The 27194-nt window shown below is 33.6% G+C and overlaps 1 protein-coding gene across 27 annotated transcripts in view; it reads left to right on the top strand.

Annotated features, from left to right (window-relative positions):
- The window catches only part of LOC136031053 (collagen alpha-1(XVIII) chain-like), a 442617-nt gene that overhangs the window by 291034 nt on the left and 124389 nt on the right, over positions 1 to 27194 (top strand). For all 27 annotated transcript variants that reach the window (XM_065710278.1, XM_065710277.1, XM_065710270.1 and 24 more), the window contains one exon: positions 21321 to 21419. In XM_065710278.1, coding sequence (XP_065566350.1) covers positions 21321 to 21419 — 99 coding nt within the window. The remainder of the gene's footprint in view (positions 1 to 21320; positions 21420 to 27194) is intronic.

Raw genomic sequence — 27194 nt, 5'->3', positions numbered from 1 at the left:
CTACCACAGACCATTTGACTCCTCCACATATGTTGGATAGATGGTATGAACCATGGGTAAGTATCTTTATCTCAGTCCTTTTATTTCAACTTAAAATGTATTAAAGTGAACGATGTGAATTTTCCTTCAAATAATAAAACAAGAACTAAGACAAACTCATCGTCCATCATATCTATCATTGTAAGTACAATTTCTTTGAACTATTTTGAGAGCTAGTAGATCTCTGAAAGATGTTTTTGCATCTTCCTTTAACTAAGATGGGTTATTCATAGCAATTACCAGCTCATTCAGTCGTTCGAAATTCCCATTTAACTAGTTTTATCATCCTCCTTAAAGTTTTTATGCTAGAGAAGTACAAAACATTCTTATTTAATGGCTATACAGGTTTGCTAGAAGTTGTCATAAAACTGACTAATTGATACAAAGAAATGGATACATTCATGTTTATCTACCAAACAGCAAAACAGACATTCAGTCATACGTTTCATGGGCTCAAGTTATTGCAAAAAAGACTGTGAAAATCAGTGCATTATTATCAACATCTTAATTAGCTTTGAGTTTTTCCGTGCATGATTGATTTTATCTAGTTGTGTCGCACATTCGTTTTCTTAAGCATATTCTAAAGAAAACAAATCTACCCTTTTTACCTCTATTCCTTTACCCAGGTTAATTACTAGTTTTTATGTTTTTTTTAACATGCCCTTGAGAAAAATTTAAAAGATTACTCTGGCAAAATAGCTTCCTCAAATACATGGTTCTAAGTGGATGCGCAGTGCCAAGCAAAATCGTTTTCAAATACTATTTCTTAGACGTTTCCTGCTTCATGTCACCCAATGAACTGGGTGGCTGCGTATTTCCCTTGTATTTGCGTATTTCCAAAGTTGGTCATCTTGACCAACGTTGGTACAAGAAGATAAAACTTCTCAAAAGTATCAAACAGTTCGTGGTAATGTTCTGTATCTGAGGTAGGGTGTCCCCTCCTGAAACCCCCGCTTTTTACACTAAAGTTTGACTTTTGTTACAATTCTTTAAGAGCAACTGCCCAAATATTGATGGGAAATAAAAAACCTTTTCAAAACACCATAAAACTCTAGTGTAAAAAGCAGGAGTTATAGGGGGGGGGGCAGTCCGCCCCGGATACGAAGTAATTTCTTTTCGTTTTTAGTTTTAAGGTCGGTCTTTACTTTCATTTTAGAAAAATTGATCTAGCTTTCAAAAAACTTGAAACTTTTTTTTTTTTTTTTTTTTTTTTTTTTTTTTTTTTTTTTTTTTTTTTTTTTTTTTTTTAGTGAGAGCAATAGATGAAAATGCAGAAGCTTGTCAGTTAGTTTTCTGAATTAGTTTTTCTTTCATTTATACCACTATTCGATGTTGGATGTAGATACTAGGTTTGGTAAATCTGTCCTTTCTGTGCTAGGTTTTGGCTGTGGAAGATCAGTGAAACCTTTTCTTAGCTCTGTAAATGCAAGGCCGCACCTTAGAAAATATAATAGATTAGAAAGTTTCTGACTGACCTCTTTGACCCGCAGTTGCCATATTAGGGGAAGTCCATTTTTAACTCTAAATTGGACTTTTGTGTGGATTTTAGGTTTTGGAAATGACAGCTGTACTTTCTATACCTGCTTATGTCATAATCAATAAAAAAAAAAAATAGTTGACAAGCAGTAAAACATATACGTCCGGAAAATTTTAGAGCGCCACAGAACATTACCAGTTGGAATTAGATATTAACTCACTAACTGGCTCGTACAGAGGAATTAGTTTTGAGTAGTGGTGCAAAAACATGTAAATTGTATTGGTAATATAAGAAAGAATAGGAACAATCATACAAATATGCTGATGGAGGATTTGGGTATGGCCGGAGGAACGTTGTCTTTTCGACATCGAAGACATCCCTGTATTTTTGTTTTGGCTGCAATATGCTTTTTTTGCGTTTCTGTTTTTTAATTTTTTTTATAAAGCTAGTCAGTCAGATAGAAAAAAACTATCTAATGGCCAATTCAACCTTTATTGTTTCGGAGCATGAATGGTTTAGACAGCTAGCCCGTGTTAAGACAGCTTTTTGTTAGTGTACATAGTTTGTGTTTACTTATGGTTATGTTCTTAGTGTGATTTTCTTCTTTTTTTTCCATTCGTACTCCGATGTAATTCTAGTGAATTTTCGGGCAATAAAAGTACTTACTTACTTATTTTGCTTCTGAATGGCTCATGTATAGGCCATTCGTCAATGATGAATTCTTCACCCTGTACTCGTTAATCACACGAACAAAGGTATTTACCAATGTATCTTAAGAACATACCTTCATCAAAATTCATTATAGCAGGCTATACTATTTACCTGGACTAATCCCACTGACCAGAATAGGTTATATGAGTCGATTGCGGTTCTACTTACAAATCAAGTTTTATCTAATTCATGGTTATTGATTCTTGTTGTAAGGGTAGGGTTTACTGAACAGTACAATTTATTCGACAGAGACCTATTCGGTGTCATAGGTTAAGCACCTGTGCCTCTTAACGAGCTTTTAAGAATGTAACTCAAGTTATTAGCTCACATGTGCGCCATTAAAACAGAATATATTTAAGATCGTTTGTCGAATTACTTTAAACCAGAGGTGCCAAGTTCAATTTTTAAGAGGGTGATTTTGTTTTAAACTATGTAAGTTGGGACGGGGGTCAGTATAGAACCTAGTGTCTTTTTTTAGTTCTATTTACCAATACCTCAACATCGTTTGGAGCTTCATGTTCGGTCGATTCTGTGTTAGCTAAACATATTTCTTGTCATTTCAAATATAGAGTCGCCAACAGATATAGAGCCTCAATTTTTGAGAGAGAAAGGGTCTTTCCGCCTAATTTCTTTAAACAATGATTTTCAAAGATTTTCATCCCCTAAAGTATTTTAATTCATGTAGACCTACTGCTTCATTAAGGCTGGGCTCGATGGTAGAGATGCGATATTTTATTTTCTAAAACTACATTACAGTGGAATGCGTGGAGTTCTAGTTTATGCCAATGTAGATAAAGTAACAACCTACACGTCAAAAAATAAGGTATATAAAATACATACAAAGTAACATACTAAAACTGGAACTACGCAAAGATATATCTTATAAGAATACTTAAAAAAAACTTTTTCAATAAACTAAGTTTTTCAAAGAAAGGAAAAGAGCTCCTTTAAACCAAAAATGAACAGAAATAAAGTCAAACTATCATTCTAGACTAAAACTACCTTAAATCACCATCAATAAATAGATGAAACCCAAAACGAACAGAAATTATAATAAATGACCAGTCAAACTCAAAACGAGCAGAAATTAACACGAGTAGGGCTGACAACCCCTATGTCTTCTGAAGATCAGAACATAATATGCGCTTTACTGGATACAAGATATATGTTAATTGTTTCACTTTTTTAACTTTAATAAATCAAAACTATTAAGACCTTAGCCAATAAATATCAGCATCTGTATATTAAACTGTCAATCCAAATGCATTTGTTTTACTATCATAGACAGCGCTATTCTGCCGACTATGATAGTCTTAACGCTAAGAAATATAAAAAAGGAGTATTTTTATTTAATCAGTTAACGAATTTCTGAGAAGGTGGGAATAAAACTCTTTTGATATATTTGAGCTTTAAGATTGAAACGGGACTTGCTTCAGTCTAGGTGCCATAAGATTTACTTTTTTTAGGACAGGAGTTTCCCTAGGGAAAAATTGATATAGAGAATAGTTTTCGGGCACATCGATGATCAGCTGTCCCTCCCAAATTGGCCCCAAATCAGACACAAAAGCTGAATCCTGTATGCTCTAAAGTTTTATTTGTTTACCTTCCCTTTCTGTTATTCTTCAGTGCCTTAACTTTGAGTTACTCTTAGTAACTCTAGGCCAAACTAGAAGCCTAATTCACTAAGAAGCCTAAAACCATAACGAGGAAAGTGATCCAGTCAACTTTGATTAACTCTCCTATTTTTGAGAGTCGGTCAGAGCAGGTTATTGCTGAAGCGTAGCATTTTATGCTACCCTTATCTTGTGAAAGATCTATCTGAGACGGCGTCCACTTTCCTCGGCCCGATGTACATCTTAGAACGGTATGTTTGCTGCACAGTTTCCTCCTAACTTGGCATGTGCCACCTAGTATACGTGATTTCTGAAAACGGGCACCCTCTCGGTTATATCTAATGATAATGACAAGGAAAAAAAAGGTTGAAAAGACAGGTTAGCTATAAATATTACTTGGAAAAAAATTTCGCGTATATTACAGTTTGCTTGAGAATGGAAGGGTTTATTTATAGGCATTTGCTTTAAAAATTAAACCTTTAGTTCAAACATTTTGGATAACGCTCTTATAATTATCAACTGGGTATATTTTTGCACTCAACAATGCTTTCAGTTGAGAACTAGTTACATTTTTCTACAAAGAGTGGTAGTTGAAGGGGTAGTAGCCACGATCTTCTACAAGATTAATTCTGTACATTTTAAGTTTTAGTATCACTTTTTAACTTCTTATGAAAAACAAGAGCTAAGAGCTTATATGGCACTTGTGACGAGGCATGAAGAGCTAAGAGCCAAGAGATCATATAGTATGAGCTCTAACAAAATTCTATGAATCAATAGATTGATTTAAAAGGAAAATAAGAGGCTTAATGCGGGTCAGGATTTAAAATAAGAGCTCTGAGTCACGATGTCCTTCTAAATATCAAAATTCATTAAGATCCGATCACCCACTCGTGTGTTATAAATACCTAATTTTTCCTAATTTTTCCTCTCCCTTTAGCTCCCCAGATGGTCGAATCTGGGAAAACGACTTTATCAGGTCAATTTGTGCAGCTCCCTGACACGTCTACAAATTTTCATCGTCCTAGCCCGTCCAGAAGCACCAAACTCGCCAAATCACTGAACCCCTCCCCCCAACTCCCCCAAAGAGAGCGAATCCAGTACGGTTCCGTCAATCACGTATCAAGGACATTTGCTTATTCTATCCACCAAGCTTCATCCCAATTCCTCCACTCAAAGTGTTTTCCAAGATTTCCCCCTCCAACTCCCCCCAATGTCAAAAGGTCTGGTCGGGATTTGAAATAACAACTCTGAGACATGAATTCCTTCTAAATATCAAATTTCATTAAGATCCGATCACCTATTCGCAAGATAAAAATGCACCAATTTTCACGTTTTCCAAGAATTCCGGTTTCCCCCTCCAATCCCACCAATGTCACAAGATCTGGTCGGAATTTAAAATTAGAGCTTTAAAGCACAGGGTCCTTCTAAATATCAAATTTCCTTAAGATCTGGTCACCCTTTTGTAAGTTACAAATACCTCAATTTTCAAAATTACCCCCCCCCCCCCATCTCCACCAAAGAGAGCAGATCTGGTCCGGTTATGTCAGTCACGTATCTTAGACAGGTTTTTATTCTTCCCATCCAGTTTCATCCTGAACTCACCGCTTTAAGTATTTTCAAAGATTTCCGGTACCCCCAACTGCCCCCCCCCCCAGTTACGCAGGATACGGTTGAGATTTTAAATAAGAGATCTGAGTTACGAGGTCCTTCTAAATATTAAACTTCATTAAGATCCGATAACTCCTTTGTAAGTTGAAAATACGTCATTTTTTCTAATTTTTCAGAATTAACCCCCCCCCCCCCCAATAGAGTGGATCCGTTCCAATTATGTAAATCACGTATCTAAGACTTCTGCTTATTTTTCCCACCAAGTTTCATCCCGATCCCTCCAATCTAAGCGTTCTCCATCATTTTAGGTTCCCCCACCCCAAACTCCCCCCAATGTCACCAGATCTAGTCGCGACTTAAAATGAGAGCTTTCAGACATGACATCCTTCTAAATATCAAATTTCATTGAGATCCGATCACCCGTTCGTAAGTTAAAAATACCTCATTTTTTCTAGTTTTTCAAAATTGACCCCCCCCCCCCTCCCCAACTACACCCAAAGAGAGCGGATCCGTTCCGGTTATGTCAATCATGTATCTAGGACTTGTGCTTATTTTCCCCACCAACTTTCATCCCTATCCCTCCACTCTAAGTGTTTTCCAAGTTTTAGGTTTCCCCCTCCCCCCCCCCTCCCCCCCCCCAATGTCACCAGATCCGGTCGGGATATAAAATAAGAGCTCTGAGACACGATATCCTTCTGAATATCAAATTTCATAGAGATCCGATCACCCGTTCGTAAGTTAAAAATACCTCATTTTTTATAATTTTTCAGAATTATCCCCCCCCCAACTGCCCCAAAGAGAGCAGATCCGTTCCGGTTATGTCAATCATTTATCTAGGACTTGTGCTTAGTTTTCCCACCAAGTTTCATCCCGGTCCCTCCACTCTAAGTGTTTTCCAAGATTTTAGGTTTCCCCCTCCCAACTCACCCCCCCCCCCCAATATCACCAGGCCCGGTCGGGATTTAAAATAACAGCTCCGAGACACTATATCCTTCCAAACATAAAATTTCATTAAGATATGATCAACCGTTCGTAAGTTAAAAATACTTCAATTTTTCTATTTTTTCCAAATTAATGGGCTCCCACTTCCCCCCAGATAGACAAATCGAGAAAACGACTATTTTTGATTTAATCTGGTCCGGTCCCTGATACGCCTGCCAAATTTCATCGTCCTAGCTTGCCTGGAAGTGCCTAAAGTAGCAAAACCGGGACCGACAGACAGACCGCAGACCGACAGACAGACCGACAGAATTTGCGATTGCTATATGTCACTTGGTTAATACCAAGTGCCATAAAAATGTTTTTCTTGTTTAAATATTTCGAGGATCCAACTGCTCAACATCTTACTTCCTTCATGTCACCCTTTTTCGATATCGAAGAAAACTGTAGTGGTTTTAATAATGGGCAGCAGGTAACCATCTACGAAGCTGGTTATTTATATTTAATGTTGTTGTAACAACATTAAAACTAATGTTACAGTTGTTGTGAAAAACTCGAACAACAATTATAAGAGGAAAAATACGAGCACGGTTGGGAAGAAAGTAAAAAGAAAGCAAAGCAAAGTCTATTTCTTTATTTTTACTCCCGCCATATCAATTTATTACACAATCAATCTCTACCTAAATATTTCGGTGAACTTTTATAATAGCTAGTACTGTCAGTCTAGAGTCCTGTCAGTTTAGAGCTCTTCATTAGTATTTCCTGTTCTATTCTCCTAAAATATTCGAATAAAGAACAAAATCGTCAGAAAAATATGAACTCGAATAAAGATGCATGTAGGTATGTGCTTCAAACTAAGTATACGAGTCGAAATACTTCTCAAAGAATAAATAGTTACGTGTTTGTTATTTTTGTATTTGATGGGTATAGATTGTTTATTTAAATTCTCAGCGTTTCCAGCTGCGATAGGTTTCTAATTATTTTTTTTTAATCTTGAGATTTCTAGATGTTCAATGTAAACGTTTAAATCTAAACATGTTTATTCAGCACAAAAATAAAAATTTAAAGCATTGAGATTTAGCATCAAGTAAGGGATTTGTCCTGTAAAAAATTTTATTTATAAACAACCAACCGTGGAAATGTAAAGTTACTAAACCAACGCACTTGAGGCTGCTCACACCTCTAGAAAAGATAATCAGAATTTGCCTGGGTGATGAAACTTGCTTTTGAAAAAAAATATTCTGAGTAACAGGGGTTGAACTTAAAAGGTATTAAAAAGTGTTAAAAACAAATTGACGTAAACAGTGATTAACTTCAAAATGGCACCTAAAACAAGAACAGATTAGAAATGGAAATTAAAGTACAGTTTTAGATGTAATTAGAATAAAAAGAGCTTAGAAGCAGTAATTAACTAAAAATATGAACACCCTTGAAACAAAAGTTTGTTGTTATAGCCATGAGTACCCAAAAATAGCTATTTATTTTCAGAATTAGATATTTCTTTTTCTGCTTCTAATTTTATATATAGAACAAACAAATATATCTTATGCAAAAAGTTATGTCAAAATGGTAAAAGGTCATAAATACTTGACATAAAAAAGAAAGATGGAAAATAGAGTAGGCTTATAGAAAAACCTAGTTTTTTTAAGATTTGGCATATATTTCTTGAAACCATCGAATTAATGACATTTCATATCATTTAATGGTGAGCTTGTTCACTTTTTAAAAGTTGTAGTAAATGGTTATAATGTAAACACTTTCAGAATTGTCGGAACTCGATAGCCACCATTAGACCAAACATTACAAAGGAAGGGTTTGTTCTCAAAACTTTTGAAAGAGAGGGGAAAGCATCGAAAAGTTGACCGTGTAAATAACAAAATACTAAAGAATAACCAGAAATAATGGCTATGCATCCCTTGAAGTAGGCACGGACGCAAGTTTATTTTTTGCGAGAGGAGACTAACAATAATAATAATAAAAAATTAATAAGAAGTACTTACAAATTTGAAAAAAAGCTTATGTAGGAGTCTGGGCCTTAATTCCCCCCTCCACTTATGTGTCTTTTCTTAAGGACTAGAATGAAACCAAAAATAGAAAGATTTGTCTATTAGCATATTAGTCGAATTACCATGACTCTGAGACAACGAACGATTATGAAGAAATATTTTTGTATGCGGATGTGCTACTGCAAAAATAAATAAAATAATAAATAAAAAAAATAGTATTACTAAATCAGACAACCTTTGGTTTCTAACAATATTGGCTGGTATCATATTCATATGTGTTCCATTCTAAGATGTTTCATTATGTTTGATTTCAGGTTGTGTTAGTTGATAAAGAACGTGAAAAATATTTGGATTTTGTTTTCTTTTGGCTGTTTTTAAAAAAACTATCCCAATTTCTTTCTTTATTTTTCCTTTTGTGGTATAAAGGGCAAGCAGAAAATTACAGTTTTTTCAGGCATACAATTGCCATTTTTGACTTATAAAGATGTGTTGCACAAAAAAAACAAGAAATAAGAGGTACCACGGACAAGTTTTTAAACATAAATGAGTGAAAATAAAAGATTGAATATTACTGACGGTGGATAATCGAGAGTTCCATTTCCAGAGTTGAGAGCAATCAAAGAAAATGCAATTATAAAGGTGATAGTTGATGACGAGTAAAACATTTCCAGAGATGAGAGCAATCAAAGAGAATGCAAGTATAAAGATGATAGTCGATTTCGAGGTATCTCTTTACTAATGGTTCTAGTAATACGTTCTTCCTTGATAAATCCTATTGCCATCTTTTGGGTATTAGCATCCAACAGAAGGTAAAAAGAAGACAGGCGTACTGCTGCACCAATATCATAAATCATATCTTGTCTATGTGTTGAAGCTGCTACCTATGTAGAAATTATATGGCAATAGACAAAGAAATTGCAAGTAAAATGAAAATGGCACTAGCGGATAATATCACCAAGGAAATTAAAGACATTTCTATGCATAACAAAGCACAAATGAACTTTATTACTACCATTGATCGTATACCGACTGATGTAGTCAATGAACCCAATAATACCGATGTCAAAACGCATATTGAGTCTGTAAGTAACGCCACACTAAAAATTGTGTATGATACAAAATAGATTAACGATTATTCTACTTGTCACGAACTAAAAAAAAGACAATAGCTGCACTATCAAGAGAGATCATGATTAATTATTTTATGGAATGGATTCAAAATGTGCAAAGTAGTTCAATGATATTAATAATGTCTAGTATTGTATGTTCATTTGCATTTGAAGTTTTATGTAACATTTACCTTTGGTGTTTGATGTTACATGCTAGAAACAAGCTTGAATGAAGAAATATACCCTGAGAAACCTTCTTGATTTTGAAAATTGAAAGGGTTTTTTAACAGGTTCATATTAGAATTAGGCATGCTATTTTGGAAATGAGGTTGACATAGACAATTTAAAATGATTTCTTGGTAAATTTGATTGGTTATTAACAAATAGTTCTTTCAAGTAAATATTATTTCAGAAGGGTGCCATAAGACAATAGGTGGTGATATTGATAAAAATTTCAGCCAAGTGTATTCAAATCTCGTGTGATATTAGCAAAATCTTGTCTGATATTATCTAACATTTTGCTTTACATTATCAAAATATCAACTGATATAACGAAAATCCTCTGTTGCATTATCAAAGCCTTACGTGGTATTGACAATATCATGCAAGTTATTAACAAACTTTTGCATGATATTATCAAAATCTTACCTAGCATTAGCAAAATATTTCCTGTACTATCAAAACGTGTCTGATATTTCCAAAATCTAAAATGGAGTCCTCAGAATCATATTTGCTATTACCCAAATTTAACATAGTACTATGAAATCGTGTGTGCTATTATCAGGATCATCAAAATATTGCCAAGTATTACAAAATGCTGTGTGGTACTATCTAAATCGTGTCTGATATTATCAAACATCTTGCAATACAACACTAAATCTTTAATGATCGAATGAGAATTCTCTATGGTACTATCAAAACCATGTGTGATAATATCAAAATTTTGCAAGTTATTAACAAGATCTTACATGGTATTATAAAAATCTTAAATGACATTAACTAAATATTTTCAGTTATAATAAAACGTGTCTAATTTTAAAAAATTTAAAATTGTGCTGTCAAAATCGTGTCTGTTATAATCATGATTTTCAAATATTTTCAAATATTATTAAAACCTTACTGATATTATCAAATATCTTACATCGTAATATTAATGTCTTACATGATATTACCAAACCTTGATAGGTATTAGAAAATCCCGCCTTGCACCTTCAGATTCTTGCCAGATATTAGGAGTGTCCTCTCTGGTGTCACCTTAGTGTTGCAAGTTATTAACAAAATCATAAATGGCGTTATCAAAATCTTTCCTGATATTGAAAAATATTTTATATTACTATCTGACTTTACCAATATATAGCATGATGATATCAATTTCGTGTCTGTTAATATAAAAATCGTTGCAAGTATTATCTCAATCTTGCCCCACATTACCAAAATCTCGTCACTTATTAGCACATCTTGTTAGAAACGATAAGAATCCTCTACCTGGCGTTAACAAAAATAGATTTTGGTATCATCAAAACGTCCCTGATATTATCAAAATCTGAAATGGTGTTATCGAATCATGTCTGATATTATCAAATTTAACGTGGTACCGTCAAAATCATATTTGTTAACATCAAAATCTTGCCAAAATTTTGTGTGACATTATCAAAATCATGTCATAAATTATGAAACAACTTGTGCTACATTTTTATAACCTTACGTGGCATAATGAAAGTCCCCTATGAATTTCTCAAATATTTGCTTAGTATTATCAAAATCTTGCAAGTTTTTAACAAAATTTTTTGCATGATATTATGAAAATCTTTCCTGATATTAACGAAAATATTTTTCTGGTACTATTAAAAAACGTGTCTGATATCGTGAAATCTGAAATAATGTCATTTAAATTGTGTCTTCTGATACTGAATTTAATATGATGTGGTCAAATCCTATCTCTTGTTATCAAGATTATCAAGAATTTGCCAAGTATTACCAAAGCCTTGCCTAGTTTTATCAAACTCTTGAATATATTATCAAAATCTTGCCTTATATTATCAGTCATCTGGCAATACAATATCAAAAACACGACAAATGTAATGGGAATCCTATATGACAATATCAAAAATATACAGGATATTAAGAAAATCGTATACAAAATCTTCAAAATCTAGACTGGTGGTGGCAAAGTCGTTGCTGTTAATACAAAAAATTATCAACAATTACCAAAATCTTGTATGATATGATCCCTCTCCAAATCTTGCCTGAAATCTTCAAATATCTTGCGCTATATTATCAAAATGCCGCATAATATATTAAAAATCCTTTATGGCATTATAAAATTTTACATATTATTATCAAAATCTTGAAAGTTATTAAAAAATCTTGCATGACACTATGAAAATTTTACCTGATATTACCAGAAATATTTTTCTGGGAATATGACGTCAAATATGACAGGATTTTATTTACATCTTGTCTGCTATTATCAAACTCAACATAGGGCGATCAAATTATGCATTATCAGGATTATCAAAATCTTACCAAGTATTACCAGACTCTTGTAAGATATTATCAAAATCTTTTCTGATATTATGAAACATTTTGCACAAATATGTCAGATTCTCGACTGATTTTGTGAGAATCCTCTATGATAAAATTGAAATTATACATGGTATTATCAAAATCATGGAAGTTATTAACAAAACCCCGCACAGTGCCCCGCACGTTTAATCACACGAGTTATTAACAGATTATTTTCAGCTACAATCAAAACATGTCTGGTATTGTCAAAATCTTATATGGTGATGTCAAAGTCATGTTACCTATTAACGAAACTTAACATAGTGCTATAAACATTGTCTCTGCCATCATCAAGATAAACAAAATCTTGTCAATTATTGTCATAAACTTACATGATATTATCAAAGTCTTTCATGATATTACCAAATTCTGTTAAATGTTACAGAATCTTGTCTTGTGTTATCAAAGTCTTGTGAGATAATATGGGAATCTTTTATGGCATTTGATCAAGTTATTATCAAAATCTAAAATTGCTTTATCGAAATTCTGCCCGTTACTCTCAAAATATTATCAAATATTACCAAAATCTTCAAATTCATGAGTAGCTTATATCCCCCTTTTTCATTTTGTATTTAAATCTATTACTAATCTATTCTTTTTATTTAATAGTAAAATCTATTACTAAAAATCACGTCTGATATTATTAAACTTTTTGTACTACATTATCAAAATCTCACTTGATATAACAAGAATGCTCTATGCATTATACGGTATCATCAGAATCATAAAAGTTATTAACACAGCCTTGCATGGTATTATTAAAGTTATAAGAGATTAAAACAAATTTTGTCACTCTTAAAACGTGTCTAGTGATGCCAAAATCTAAAATGGTTCATAAAAATCATGTCTGGTATTACTGAAAGTTAGCATTGTGCTATGAAATCGTATCTGCTCTTAGCAAGATTGTCAATCATTTTGCAATAAATCGATTGTCAATATCGACTGGTATAATGAGAATTTACTATGGTATTATTAAAACCTTAAATGATAGAATCAAAATCTTGCAAGTTATTAACAAATTCGTGCATTGCATTATCAAAATCTTACCTGACATTAATAAACTATTTTCAACCACAATCAAAACGTTTGTGCTATTACCAAAATCAAATATGGTGCTATCAAAATAATTTCCACTATTAACAAAATCTAACTTAGTGCGATCAAATCGTTTTTTATTATTATCAAGAATGTTTATTTGGAATAATTGTTTGTAATATTTAACAGGATTTTATAATATCATGCAAAGCTTTGATAATATCATGTAAGGTATTAATAATATTTGAAACGATTTTGATAATCTTGATAATAGCAGAAATGATTTTGATAGCACTATGTTCGGCTATTGTAATAGATAACTTGATTTTTGATACCACTATATTAGATTTTGGAAACAACAGACGTGTTTTGATTTTAAGTGAAATTATTTTGTTAACAACTTGAGTGGTTTTGAGAAAACCATGTATATTTTTAATGTTGTCGCAGAGGATTCTCATTTGCCAATCGAGATTCTGATAATGTAGTGCGAGATGTTTCAAAGTATCACATAGTATTTAACAAGAGTTTGGTCATTATACCATGATGGGATTTTGATGATATAGCACAAGATATTTGATAATTTGAGGCAAGATTTTGATGATATCACACATGACTTTTGTAATGTTTGGTAATACTTTGATAGTATCAGGCATAGTTTTGTTAGTACCGTTTTAGATTTTGAAAATTACTTTCAAGGTTTAGGTAATGCCGGAAAGGATTCTCAAAACATCTGAAAAGAAAGATTTTGTGATATTTAACATGATTGGTAATATCAATTTATCTGAAATACCAATAAAAATCCAATAAAAAGTACATAAAGTACCAATTTACGTAAAGTTACCTAAAGTACCGAAACACTTTGTGTTCAAAATATCAATACTAATGTAGTCATAAATTATATTTTAAGCCCACATACTAAGCAGAATAATTACCTTATATCCTTAAAATGCTGAGAAAGTACTTGTTTCAAAACTAAATACTGGGTCGTGATTGGCTAGTAGGTGAGAAAACTAGACTGAGTTTGCCGATCGCGCTGCCAAACAAATTTTAAAATAAGATCTGAATTTATTGAATCTCTTCATAATGATACGCATCTTCTGCCGTCGAAAAAGGAGTAATAGTTAGAGGTAAAACAGCTCTATCAATAGAAATAATCAGTCCAAGCACACGCCATTACCGTAAATGGAAAGTGAAATTGACTCGCGGATAAGTTCTTTGTGATTAAACTCTCAACAAGGGTAATTGCATATCATGAAACTTATGAGTATTAAATTTCAAGCAGTCATGTAACAAATCAGGTACAGTCTATACACAAAGTACTTTAAGGCTGCAACCCAACTTGTTTGGTCTTGTTGCATGCATTGATCATTATCACATACTTTGGGTTGGGTTTTCCCGTAATATTGCCACATCTGAGTAGATTTGTCCCTTATTTGAGTGATTTTTTAATGTTTCACTATTGGGTCTATTGTGATTATTATATAGTTTTATTTTGTCTGATATCTCGAAAGATTATTAGGGTAATCAATTGTTTTGGATCCAGGCTACTTTATCTGAAACACAAGTTAATGAAAGATTTATAGAAGAGCAACAGTCAAGAATTCCAAGTTTGTACAAAGGCTGTAAACTTTTATGCCTATCATTAAAAATACAACTATTACTTAAAATACAAAATGTGGAATTCGTGACATCCATTCCATTCAATCAGTGTCGTTTCAAAGTGAAACTATTAGAAAAGATCTTGTGACGCAAATTATCCTCAAGCTTGAAATTATCAAACAGTTCGTGGTAACGAACTGTAGTAAGGAGCGAACCGGCTCAATAGAAACCAAAACTCTAAAAATGGAATACCAAAAATTTTGATACCAATAGCTACATCAAAAGAATCGCATTTTAATGATGATTTGAAATATATAAGTTTCATCAAGTTTAGTCTTACGCATCAAAAGTTACGGGCCTGAGAAAATTTGCTGTATTTTAGAAAATAGGGGAAACACCCCCTAAAAGTCATAGAATCTTAACGAAAATTACACCATCAGATTCAGCGTATCAGAGAACCCTACTGTAGAAGTTTCAAGCTCCTATCTACAAAAATGTGGAATCTTATATTTTTTGCCGGAAGGCAGATCACGGATGCCTGTTTATTTGTTTTGTTTTTTTCCAGGGGTGATCGTATCGACCCATTTGTCCTAGAATGTTGCGAGAGGGCTCATTCTAACGGAAATGAAAAGTTCTAGTGCCCTTTTAAGTGACCAAAAAAATGAAGGGCACCTAGGCCCCCTCCCACGCTAATTATTCTCCCAAAGTCAACGGATCAAAATTCTGAGATAGCCATTTTGTTCAGCGTAGTCAAAAAACCTTATAACTATGTCTTTGGAGACGACTTACTCCTCCACAGTCCCCGTGGGAGGGGCTACAAGTTACAAACTTTGACCAGTGCTTACATATAGTAATGGTTATTGGGAAGTGTACAGGCGTTTTCAGGAGGATTTTTTGGTTGGGGGGAGGGGTTGAGAAGAGGGGGATATACTGGGGGAACTTTCCATCGAGGAATTTGTCATGGGGGAAGAAAATTTCCATGAAGGGAGCGCAGGATTTACTAGCATTATTTAAAAAAAAAAACAATGAAAAAATAAATATGAAAAAGTTTTTTTTCAGCTGGAAGTAAGGAGCAGCATTAAAACTTAAAACGAACAGAAATTATTACCCATATGAGGGGCTCGCCTCCTCCTAATACCTCGCTCTTTACGCTAAAGTATTTTTAGTAATGTCAACTATTTATTCTACGGCTTTTGTGATTCAGGGGTCATTCTTAATGAATTGGGACAAAATTTAAGAGTTAGTGTAAAGAGAGAGGTACTGACGAGGGGGCGAACCCTCTCATGTGTGTAATAAAAACACGAGAATAAAAAATTCTTTACGTAAGCTAATTTATAAGTTACGTATATCTTTTACTAATAAAAAGATCCGTAAAAAATTAAAAGTTCTAGTTGCGTTTTTAATTAACCAAAAAATTGGAGGGCAACTAGGCTTCCTCACCCGCTCTTTTTTTCTCAAAATCAGTCGATCAAAACTATGAGAAAGCCATTTAGCCAAAAGAAAAATAAATATGCAAATTTCGTTTTAATTATTCCTCTGCGGAGAGCCAAATTGATTCAAAAACGTTCAGAATTAAATAAAAAAAAACAAGTTTTTTCAACTGAAAGTAAGGAGCGACATTAAAACTTAGAACGAACAGAAATTACTTCGTTTATGAAAGGGGCTGCTTCCTCATCAACGCCCCGCTCTTTACGCTAAAGGTTTTTACTGTTTTAAAAAGAAGAGTTGAGAGAAAGAGTCAAACTTTACCGTAAAGAGCGGGGCGTTGATGAGGAAGCAGCCCCTTTCATATGCGAAGTAATTTCTGTTCGCTTTAAGCTTTAATGTCGCTCCTCACTTTTAGTTGAAAAAACTTGTTTTTTTATTTAATTATTAATAGGCACCATCCCTACTTTATGAACTATGTCTTGCAATTACCCGTAAAGCTAATTTGTACCGGTGACCTGTGAAATTTTTATTTTGGATGATGTTTACACGGATAAAAATTTATACATTGAGTTGTCATAGGGTTTGTGATACGGTTGTAATACCGGTTTCATCCAACCCGAAAAAAAGTTATAGAACTGTCATGGGAATATGCGATATTATATTACAGTATAGAATTTTTCAGATATCAAGGTTAAATTCATGAAAATTTCAAACAAACCTTTTTTATTCAACCCGAATTCATAAAATTGCCATGGACTTACTCAAAACTAAGTACATACCGACTGGTATATGCAAATGGGGTTAGGGTATATGCAAATTTTGTACCGGCTTTAATATGCAAAAGACGTTTAAGTTATACAAAAATGAGGTTTGTGGTATATGCAAATAGAGCCGCAGGTGTTCGATCAGGCTCTATTACCCCACCACTAATAGCGTTTGAGCTGTTTTATATCAAATTTTTGTGCTGTAATTTCCATTAGATTTATCCCATAGTGTTTTTTTACACCAAGTTTTGTTACCTTTTTTATAGAAGGGAGGCTGATTGACGTCTTTGGAAAGGAATTAGCACTCAGGGCTTTCTTAAAGATGTCAAGGAGCTGCCCAGCAGTGGTATTTGGGTACTCTGGATGTAGTTCAGAGATAGATGCCGTCTGTGCCAGAGGCTTGTTACACACAACTTTTGTGTAGTAAGCTAAAACTAATAGGAACTGTACAATACTTTTTTAATGTTTTTATGTTTAGCGTACCGAAAGAAGGGCTACCCACTCTTCACCTCATAAATTTTGAAGTACCATTTGTTCTGCCACACTCGGTGCAATTCTTCCACGCCACACCTCTTCATACCTTGGCGCACAAATAATACTCGTGGTATATTGCTCCCAAGCGTTGCACGTGCCACCTGGTGTGAACGATTGTGAAAGTTGGTCTTCTCACAATTGCCGAAAGTTCTTTCTAAAGCTTTTGAAGTATGTGCCAACCCTCCTCCAAATATGTTGAGCCTCTGTATATATGTACGAACAATTCCACTTTCAAGCTAAAAGCTTCTGAATTAGCTTAAATTAAACTAAGCTAAAGCTTATTTCAAAAAGAGATACGACAACAAAAAAAGAAAAGAAGTATGCCATGACATCTAAAAACTTGGGATTATCCAAGAGCCCATGGCCATGTCGAACTAAACAATGTAAGTTACCTAAAGTACCTGAACACACTGTGGTAAAAAATGTAAGTATTAATACCAATATAGTCATAAATTACATTTATGGCCACATTCTAAGTAATTTGATAGTATATGACACATACTAGCGCGGAATAATTACCACTTATCCTTAAAGAAAAAGTACATATGTCGAAACTAAATACTGTATTGTAATTGGCTAGTAGGTCATAAAACTAGACTTAGTTTGCCGAACACGCTACCAAATCAAATTTTAAAATAAGATATGAATTTATTGAATCTCATCATATTGATACGCATCTTCTGCCATCAAAATGTGAGTAATAGTTAGATGTGAAACAGCTCTATTAACAGAACTGTTCCGTTCAAGCACACGCCATAACCGTAAATGGAAAGCGAAATTGAACCATGGATAAATTCTTTGTGATTAAACTCTCAACAAGGGTATAAAACCATATCTTGAAAATTATGAGTAGTAAATTCCAAGCAGTCATGATACAAATCAGGTACAGCCTTTAAACGAAGTAATTTAAGGCTGCAGCTCAATTTGTTTGGTTCTGGTTGCATGCAATGATCATTATCACATACTTTGGGTCGAGTTTTTCCGTATTATCTGTACACCTGAGTAGATGTGTTTCTTATTTCAGTGATTTGTTAGTGTTTCACTATTGAGTCTAATTTGATTATGATATAGTTTCATTTTGTCTGATTTCATGAATCACAAGTTAACGTCACACTTATAGAAGAGCATCAGTCAAGAATCCCAAGTCTGAACAAAGGTTGCAAACTTTTATGGCTATTAAAAAAAACAAAAAACCATTAGTTACAATAAAAATTCGGAACTCGTGACATTCATTTCATTCAATCAGTTTTGTTTCAGAGTGAAACTATTAGAAATGATCTAGTGACGGAAAGCATCCTCAAGCTGGAATTTGTTATTAATAAGCGCTATCCTTACTTTATGAGCAATGTCTTATAATTACCCATAAAGCCTGTTTGTTCTGGTGACATGTGAAATCTTTATTTTTGATGTTGTTTGGTTTTAATTTTTTTATCTTTTCTCTTTTTTTGCAGGGTGCTAATATAAGAGGGGAAGGCCTCTCTCTGCGGGAGATAAAAACTGCCAATAAATTAAGAAATTCTGTAAAAATTTGAGAAATGTCTAACTTTTTATTTTAACAGACTTTTCTCTTACAATTTAGCTCGGCAAAGCTCCTGTGCTGGTTCCTCCTCTTGAAAAACTCGAAGTAGCTTCTCCCTGTCCCTTTAAAAGGAAAATATTACACTGTTTTTATGCAATTCGATTTATTCCTGCTAATTAGACTATGCAATATTTGAATGGTTTTTGACTTTGAGAAATCACGCACACCAGGCGACGCGTACCAAGCGTGGCAAAAGTATACCATGTTTGGTAGAACTATGCGGCATAAGTGGCCCTCTGAGATTTACACCAGGTGGTGAAAAGTGGGCGGCCCTAAGGAAATATATGAAGTTGGTATTTTACCAACTTGATGAAATTCCAGTTTACTTTTATTTGTCTACAAGCTGTGTCAATTTTCCAAGGTCAGCCTATAAGTCAAACCATCCTTGGCAAAAAAAGACCTAACGTCTTTTTTCCCCTGTTAACTTCTGTAGATATTATGTGATGAGGAAATTATAGACTTTCAAGGTTCCCGGAATGAACTGCTGAGAAATAAACAACTCATGCTGTAATTGAGCATGACAAGATTAAATATAAGACCAGTTGCGCGGTCGTCAAATGGTTTATGGAAGGATTAGAAAATTGTCAAAAAAGAAAAATGAAATTGAAATTGTCAAAAAAGAAATTGTCAAAAAAGTCTAGCATCAGCCAGCTTTACATGTTTTTCCTACAAAGTTCATATTTTGCTCTCTGCTATTTTTTCAGTTTTGACATAGAAATTATATGCCCAGCAAGTATTGTCTGCGTAAATTGTTTGGGATAAACAAATATTTTATTCAAGGAGGAGATCCCCAAAACCAGTAAAAAAAACAGATAAAATAAATACAAAATTATAGTATATTGAAAATAACCGTAAAAATTCGTTTTAGTTCAAAGAAATTTCGTTCAGACTGCTTTCCTCAAACGCAGATGCATGAGGTCTGCTTATGCATTATTAAATAAAGAAAATGATTTTTTTCAACTGAATGTAAAGAGTAACAATAAAACATACAATGAACGACATTTATTGAATATATGAGGAATCCTGCCCCTTTCTCATCCATTGTTCTTTATGCTAAAGTGTTAAAGTTCTTCAAAAATACTTCTCGTTCAAACTTGATGGCTCTTGTCTTTCAAGAGTCGCTCTTAAACAATTGGGACAAAAAGTTTAACATTAGCCTAAATAGCAAGGGGTGAGGAAGGGGCAGCCATCCACATATACGTAATAGTTTCTCTTAGATTCTATATTCCTCCTTATTTTCAGTTGAAAGAACTATTTTATTTAACCATTTTTCAAATGATGCTAGGAAATACCCCTTCCCCTTATAAAATTTCTCCTAGAAATTCTATCCCGGAAAGTTTACTACCGCAAGAAAAATTCTTCCCGTGGAAAGTCTCCCCCACAGAAAATTGTTCCTCGCCAAAATAGATTTTGTGTATTTCACAATAACAAATACTATATGTAAATAATAGGTAAATTGCATAACTCACAGCCTTTCCCCGGGGGTTGTGGGGGTCAAATAATACCCATAAGCGTAGTTATTAAAGTTTTCAAATATACTGAACCAATTGGCTATCTGAAAATTTGATTGAACTTTTGGGGGAAAAGTGGCGCGTTAGAGGGGCTTATTAACCTCTTATCTTTTGGTTTTTAAAAAGAACACTAGAACTTTGAATTTCATTTAGAATAAACTCTCTGCTAATTTTCTTGGACTATTAGTTTGATCTCCGAAATCAAAAAGACTCATGATTGGTTTTGATTTAAAACACTTCAACCTCAAAAACTTCAAAACATTTTACAAATAACCAAACCTTGACAAAAATAGATGGAAACCATTTAGAGTTAGTGAAAAAAGAAACAAAAATCTAGTTTATTTGATAAAATTTTGATGAATATTAGTCCGTATTTACCCCTAGTGCACATACTTCAAGTAGCGCTCTACTAATGTACCATTTACACTAAGGAATAAAAGCCGTTAATGTGACCTTAGTCATGTCAAAAACTGTTCTATCGTCCTTATCACTGCATTTTTAAAGCTGTTTTAAACGGAGAAACAGCAGGATAGTATTGATCAGTGGGATCAAAGTATTTTATTGTCCTGCTGAACCTTCCTTTGAATGCAGCTCAGCATATGGTTTTTGGCAATTATTTCCAGCTTTTAAAATGTCAGATATGACCTTTACGGGTAATAATGACAATATGGTCTCGACTAATCATTCAGTTTCTGCTCTTGAGCCTCATGTTTGATTATTCACCTATAGTCTGCCATTTTTCCAGTCCATGCTTTCTTTGCTCTTAGTGTATTTTCTGTTTTATAATGACTGTTTTTTTCTAGGGTGTGAAAGGAGACCAAGGGGTCCCTGGACCTCCAGGAGGTGTACTAGAGGCGGACATCACTAGGACTGTTGACAGATTACTTGGAGAAAAGCGTCAGGTAACCAGTGTTTATTTTTAGTCTTGTTTAACTTAGGGATGATAAGATGCAACTGTAATCTAAGAGAAGAATTTTTAAGAGTCCTCGACAATTATAAAACTATGGAAACTAAATGCAATTAAGTTGTTTGTACATAATTTTAGTCTTTTTAGCCGCTTTATTTTTCTATAGACCTATACATTCTCTAAAAGACTAAAAATAAACCGTATATGTACGACTGTATCTTTAGATACAGCCATAGAAGGACAGTATCTGTAGTGTGTTTTCAAGGCTTCATTACATTTTTAATACTGAGCCATCTGATTGCCACTTAAAATTTAGCTGTCAACTAAAAACACATCATTTGAAATTAAAAACTGCCACTTTAAAGCTTAAAAGCTCATTTTCGGGTCCCTAGAATAACTATAAAAATGTCTTATCTTTCAACTATATTTGATAATGCACCATCATTAAAAGCTTAGTCCTTTTGCCAGGGTTTTGAAGAACTCAGTATTAAACGTAAAAGAACCTCAGATAGGCCAAGTTTCTCTAGTTTTCACATCCAATTTGTTTCTGTTTAAAGCTATATTGAACCCTTCACAAATCCTTATCTTTTGAATCTTAGAGGATTTCAATTTCTAGTCCCCGTGGGATGAAAAACAATTAATTAACTCAACTTAAAAAGAAAGGAAAAGAACATAGAAGAGTATTGAAGAAGAACCTAGAAATCATTATTTGAATATAATATATATTTAATATTCTTAAGGTGAGCCAAATTAACAGAATATTTTTTTTTAAGAATCTAAGTAATTGCAAGCTCTAAGTAAATTTTGATCGGTTTGTTATTAAATAAATAAACAAACAAGGTTTTCCCGCCGAAAGTAAGAAGCAGCATTAAATTTCAAGACGAACAGAAATTATTCTTGTATGAGAGGGGCTACCTCTTCCTCAGCCCTCGCTCTTTGCGCTAAAATCTCAAGTTCTTCATTAAAGACTGTTTTCCAAATCATGCAAGGAAATCCCTTCCCTTCCCTCACCCCATGTACTATATATATATATATATATACTATATATGAACAATACGGGCGAATTGCGTAACTTCAGCCCTTTCCCCAGGGAGTATGGAAGGTCATGTCACCACCATAACCATTGAACCTTTCAACTATGCTGAAACAAATGGCTATCTTAAAATTTGATTATACATGTTTATTGAAAAATGGGCGTTGTGATCAAGGCTAATAAAGGGGGTAAAAGGGGCCAAAAACTTTTGATTCCCGTTCAAATGAGCTGTCTTCCAATTTCCTAGGACCGTCGGTTTGATACGATCAACCATGTGAAAAAAAAAAAAGCAAATAAAATTCATTCTCGATCTTTGTTCTGCCAAAAAGTCACTCCTTACTAACAGTTCATTACCACGAACTGTTTGACAGCCGGAGGACCAGGAGGACCGTCGCTTTGACAGGTTTTATGCGCATTGAAGTGGCCAAGTTTCTCCAGTTTTCACATCCAATTTGTTTCTGTTTAAAGCTATATTGAACCCTTCACAAATCCTTATCTTTTGAATCTTAGAGGATTTCAATTTCTAGTCCCCGTGGGGTGAAAAACAATTAATTAACTCAACTTAAAAAGAAAGGAAAAGAACATAGAAGAGTATTGAAGAAGAACCTAGAAATCATTATTTGAATATAATATATATCTAATATTCTTAAGGTGAGCCAAATTATCAGAATATTTTTTTTTAAGAATCTAAGTAATTCCAAGCTCTAAGTAAATTTTGATCGGTTTGTTATTAAATAAATAAACAAACAAGGTTTTCCCGCCGAAAGTAAGAAGCAGCATTAAATTTCAAGACGAACAGAAATTATTCTTGTATGAGAGGGGCTACCTCTTCCTCAGCCCTCGCTCTTTGCGCTAAAATCTCAAGTTCTTCATTAAAGACCGTTTTCCAAATCATGCAAGGAAATCCCTTCCCTTCCCTCACCCCATGTACTATATATATATCTATATATATAAAAATAAGTTGTCTGTGGATCTGTGGATCTGTGGATCAGGTGACGTCATGTTTGTCCGCATATGACGTCTGAATTATTTCACACTAATACAAAAGAAGAAAAAAACTAAAAAAGGTAAAAACTACAAAAAAAACTAAAAAGAAAAAAAAAACTAAAAAAGCTAAAAAACTAAAAAAAAACTAAAAAAAGGTAAAAATCCAATAACTAAAAAAAACTGAAAAAATAAAAAAAGGCAAAAACTACAAAAAAAATAAAAACTAATAAAAAAAAACTAAAAAAGCTAAAAAACTAAAAAAACTAAAAAAAACTAAAAAAAGGTAAAAAACTAAAAAAAACTAAAAACTAAAAAAGAAAAAAACTAAAAAAAAGGAAAAAACTGAAAAATAAAAGAGAAAAAGAAAACTAAAAAAATATGAATAAATATATATAAAAATAAGTTGTTTGTGGGTTATGTCTGTCTGTCTGTCTGTCGAGTGACGTCGTGTTTGTCCGCATATGACGTCTGAATTATTTCACACTAATACAAAAGAAGAAAAAAAACTAAAAAAGGTAAAAACTACAAAAAAAACTAAAAAGAAAAAAACTAAAAAAGCTAAAAAACTAAAAAAACTAAAAAAAGGTAAAAAACTAAAAACTAAAAAAAACTGAAAAAACTAAAAAAAGGCAAAAACTAAAAAAGAAAAAACTAAAAAAAAGGAAAAAACTGAAAAATAAGAGAAAAAGAAAACTAAAAAAATATTAATAAATATAGAAAATATAAATATAAATATAATATAAATTAGCAATCAACAAAGCACCGAGACACAAATGACGACCGGGACACAGGGAGTATGATGACGACCAGGACATAAGTAAAAAAAAAAACTAAAAAAACTAAAAAAATGGTAAAAACTACAAAAAAACTAAAAACTAATAAGAAAACTAAAAAATCTAAAAATCTAAATAAACTAAAAAAGAAAAAAAAAGAAAAAAGGAAAAAAATAAAGGAGAAAAACAAAACTAAAAAACGAAAGTATATACAGACCGGGACACCGGGATACAAATGACGACCGGGACACACGGAATATAAATGACGACCGGGACACAGGGACAATACGGGCGAATTGCGTAACTTCAGCCCTTTCCCCAGGGAGTATGGAAGGTCATGTCACCACCATAACCATTGAACCTTTCAACTATGCTGAAACAAATGGCTATCTTAAAATTTGATTATACATGTTTATTGAAAAATGGGCGTTGTGATAAAGGCTAATAAAGGGGGTAGAAGGGGCCAAAAACTTTTGATTCCCGTTCAAATGATCTGTCTTCCAATTTCCTAGGACCGTCGGTTTGATACGATCAAACATGTGAAAACAAAAAAGCAAATAAAACTCATTCTCGATCTTTGTTCTGCCAAAAAGTCACTCCTTACTAACAGTTCATTACCACGAACTGTTTGGCAGCCGGAGGACCAGGAGGACCGTCGCTTTGACAGGTTTTATGCGCATTGAAGTAGACTTATCAAAATATACATTCGAAAAATAATTAGGGAATTGAGGTTTATAATATTTAAACATTAAATTTTTGTGAATAAAAATTCCTACGGCAGCTACTACTAGAATTCTAATTTGTCTATAAACATTGCATCAGAATGTTTAACCAGCTGAGCAAACTCTACTCTAATCAGAAACAATGACCCAGTGATTAAAACAAAAACCACGTTTTCGATTTTAGAATTGTAAGAATGTACGTGCCCTTCAAATGATTTTTGCATCATCGGAGCAAGGAAAATATAAGGAAAATTAAAATAAAAATAAAAAAGGTAAGAGAGAAGTGAGAAAAGCATACCTAAGACTGTTCTGGCTGAAAAATACTAGGTGAACTTCTGCGAAGTAAAATTACGAGTCTTTCCACATAGATCGAAAAACCAATAGAGGTCATATTTGCTAGTATTCGGTATATACAAAATAGCATGGATCAGGACTAATGGCTAAATCTGTCCACATGTTTTTTTTTGCTCATTTTTTTCATGTATCTCAATTTTGTCTGTATACTCCATTCTTCTGTGTTAAAACAAGTGAATCCACAATGGCGTGAATCTGAGTTAATAGCAAAATATCACAGCAAAATTCTGCAAATCTCGCCTCTAGTCCTTATTTCTGTCTCTATGGGTCTTCCAGCAATGATTTCATTTATTTAGTTTACGTTTGGTTTTGATGGTCATAGTTGTTTTTTTCAATATATATATTGTAAGTAGCCCAAGAGTATGCCAAATCCATGTTTTCCCTCAATTTTCATAAATTTTAAATTTGCAGGTGTAAGTCCTCTGGTCAAAAGATACCTAACATGAAATCACGTGGTTTGAGGATATATGTCCTTGTGACCTTGCACCAAGAGAACCCCAATACACAAGAAAATAGAAAAAAAGTGTTCCCTGAAAAAGAACCGACAATTTTTTTCCTCGCAACGTCTTAAAACCTATGCTCGTAAGGTCCTGAGGCAAGGAAATCTCCAAAACTTTACGAGGTTCCAGGACCCCAAGAACTTGGGCCATAAAATGTCTTTGTCAATTGGATTAAAGCAGGTATTTGGAAGTCTTGGCTCAAAGAAACTCCAATTCACAAAAAAAAACAATGAAAAAAATATTTGTTTGCTGAAAATGGGGCTTTAAAACGGGCTATTAAGCTCTTGTTTTTTGAACGACTTGATATTGCAATCTTAAGTCAGTGGTAAAATGAATCCTCATTTACAAGAGAAATTTTAGTTTTGTTGCGCAGACTCCCCTGGAAATTGTTTCCTGGAAAGGGTCAGAAACTTCCCTAGGCCAAGGGGAACAGGCAAAACGTTTGTTTAGAAGAACAGGCTCATTAGGGGCCGGCAAATTGACTATAAACCATATTTTCTATGGTGAGTTTTAAACTTGTCTCCCTCAGGCTTGAGACCAAAAGTAACCAAATATACTATTTGTATAAATGAGCAATTATTGTGTATGTATGTATGTTCTCGAAAACGATTCCATATTTTTTCGGGAAAATTTATATTTTGGGGTACTCTCGCATAAAAAAAAAAAAAAATCTGGATATGTCAGGAGTCTGAGAATAATTCGTTAAGTCTTAATTTTGGTTTTTGCAAGTGACATCATGTAGTAAAATTACAACGACGTTATGTACTTAGAAAATTACAATAACGTCATATACCTACACACAATGTCTGTAGGAAGGCCAAAAAGAATCAAAATTTGCAGTTGCAGTTACTATAAATGACGACTTCGTGGAACCAACACCTAAACTATCAAACGTGATAAGATGTTAACATCGATAACCTATGCCATCAATTGCGGCAACACCAATACGAGCAGCTAAAGCAAATCCCATTGCTTAAGTGTCTGAAGTAATCAAAATCCAAAAACGTGTCAAAACTGAAAATGAACAGCAAAGACACGCGCGGTTAGAGGATAAACAAAATCGAAAATTAGAGCCTGTCGAAAATGAAAATGAAGATCAAAAGACACACGCGGCTAGAAGAACCGCGGCGTCGTAATCTTCGTTACCAACAAAGTGTGGCACAAAACCGAGTACATACTTAAAAAGATGCCATAACCTCAGTAAATGTTATATGTAGGTCTTTGGGACCCTTCAACGTTGCTTGTATTCACCGTGGAGGCCTTCATTTTCCGGACAGAAAATGTCTTTTCCCAGGGTGGTTGTAACGAACCTGTGGTTGCAAATCAGCATAGATAGTATACATATTTTTTTTTGGATTGCCCGTCCATGAAGCGAACTTATATCGTTCCAAAGACCCCTCC

The sequence above is a fragment of the Artemia franciscana genome, chromosome 9, assembly GCF_032884065.1.
Source record: "Artemia franciscana chromosome 9, ASM3288406v1, whole genome shotgun sequence".
Classification (NCBI taxonomy): Eukaryota; Metazoa; Arthropoda; class Branchiopoda; order Anostraca; family Artemiidae; genus Artemia; species Artemia franciscana.
Note: the sequence above shows the minus strand (reverse complement) of the source record. Positions and strands in the feature narration are given on the sequence as shown.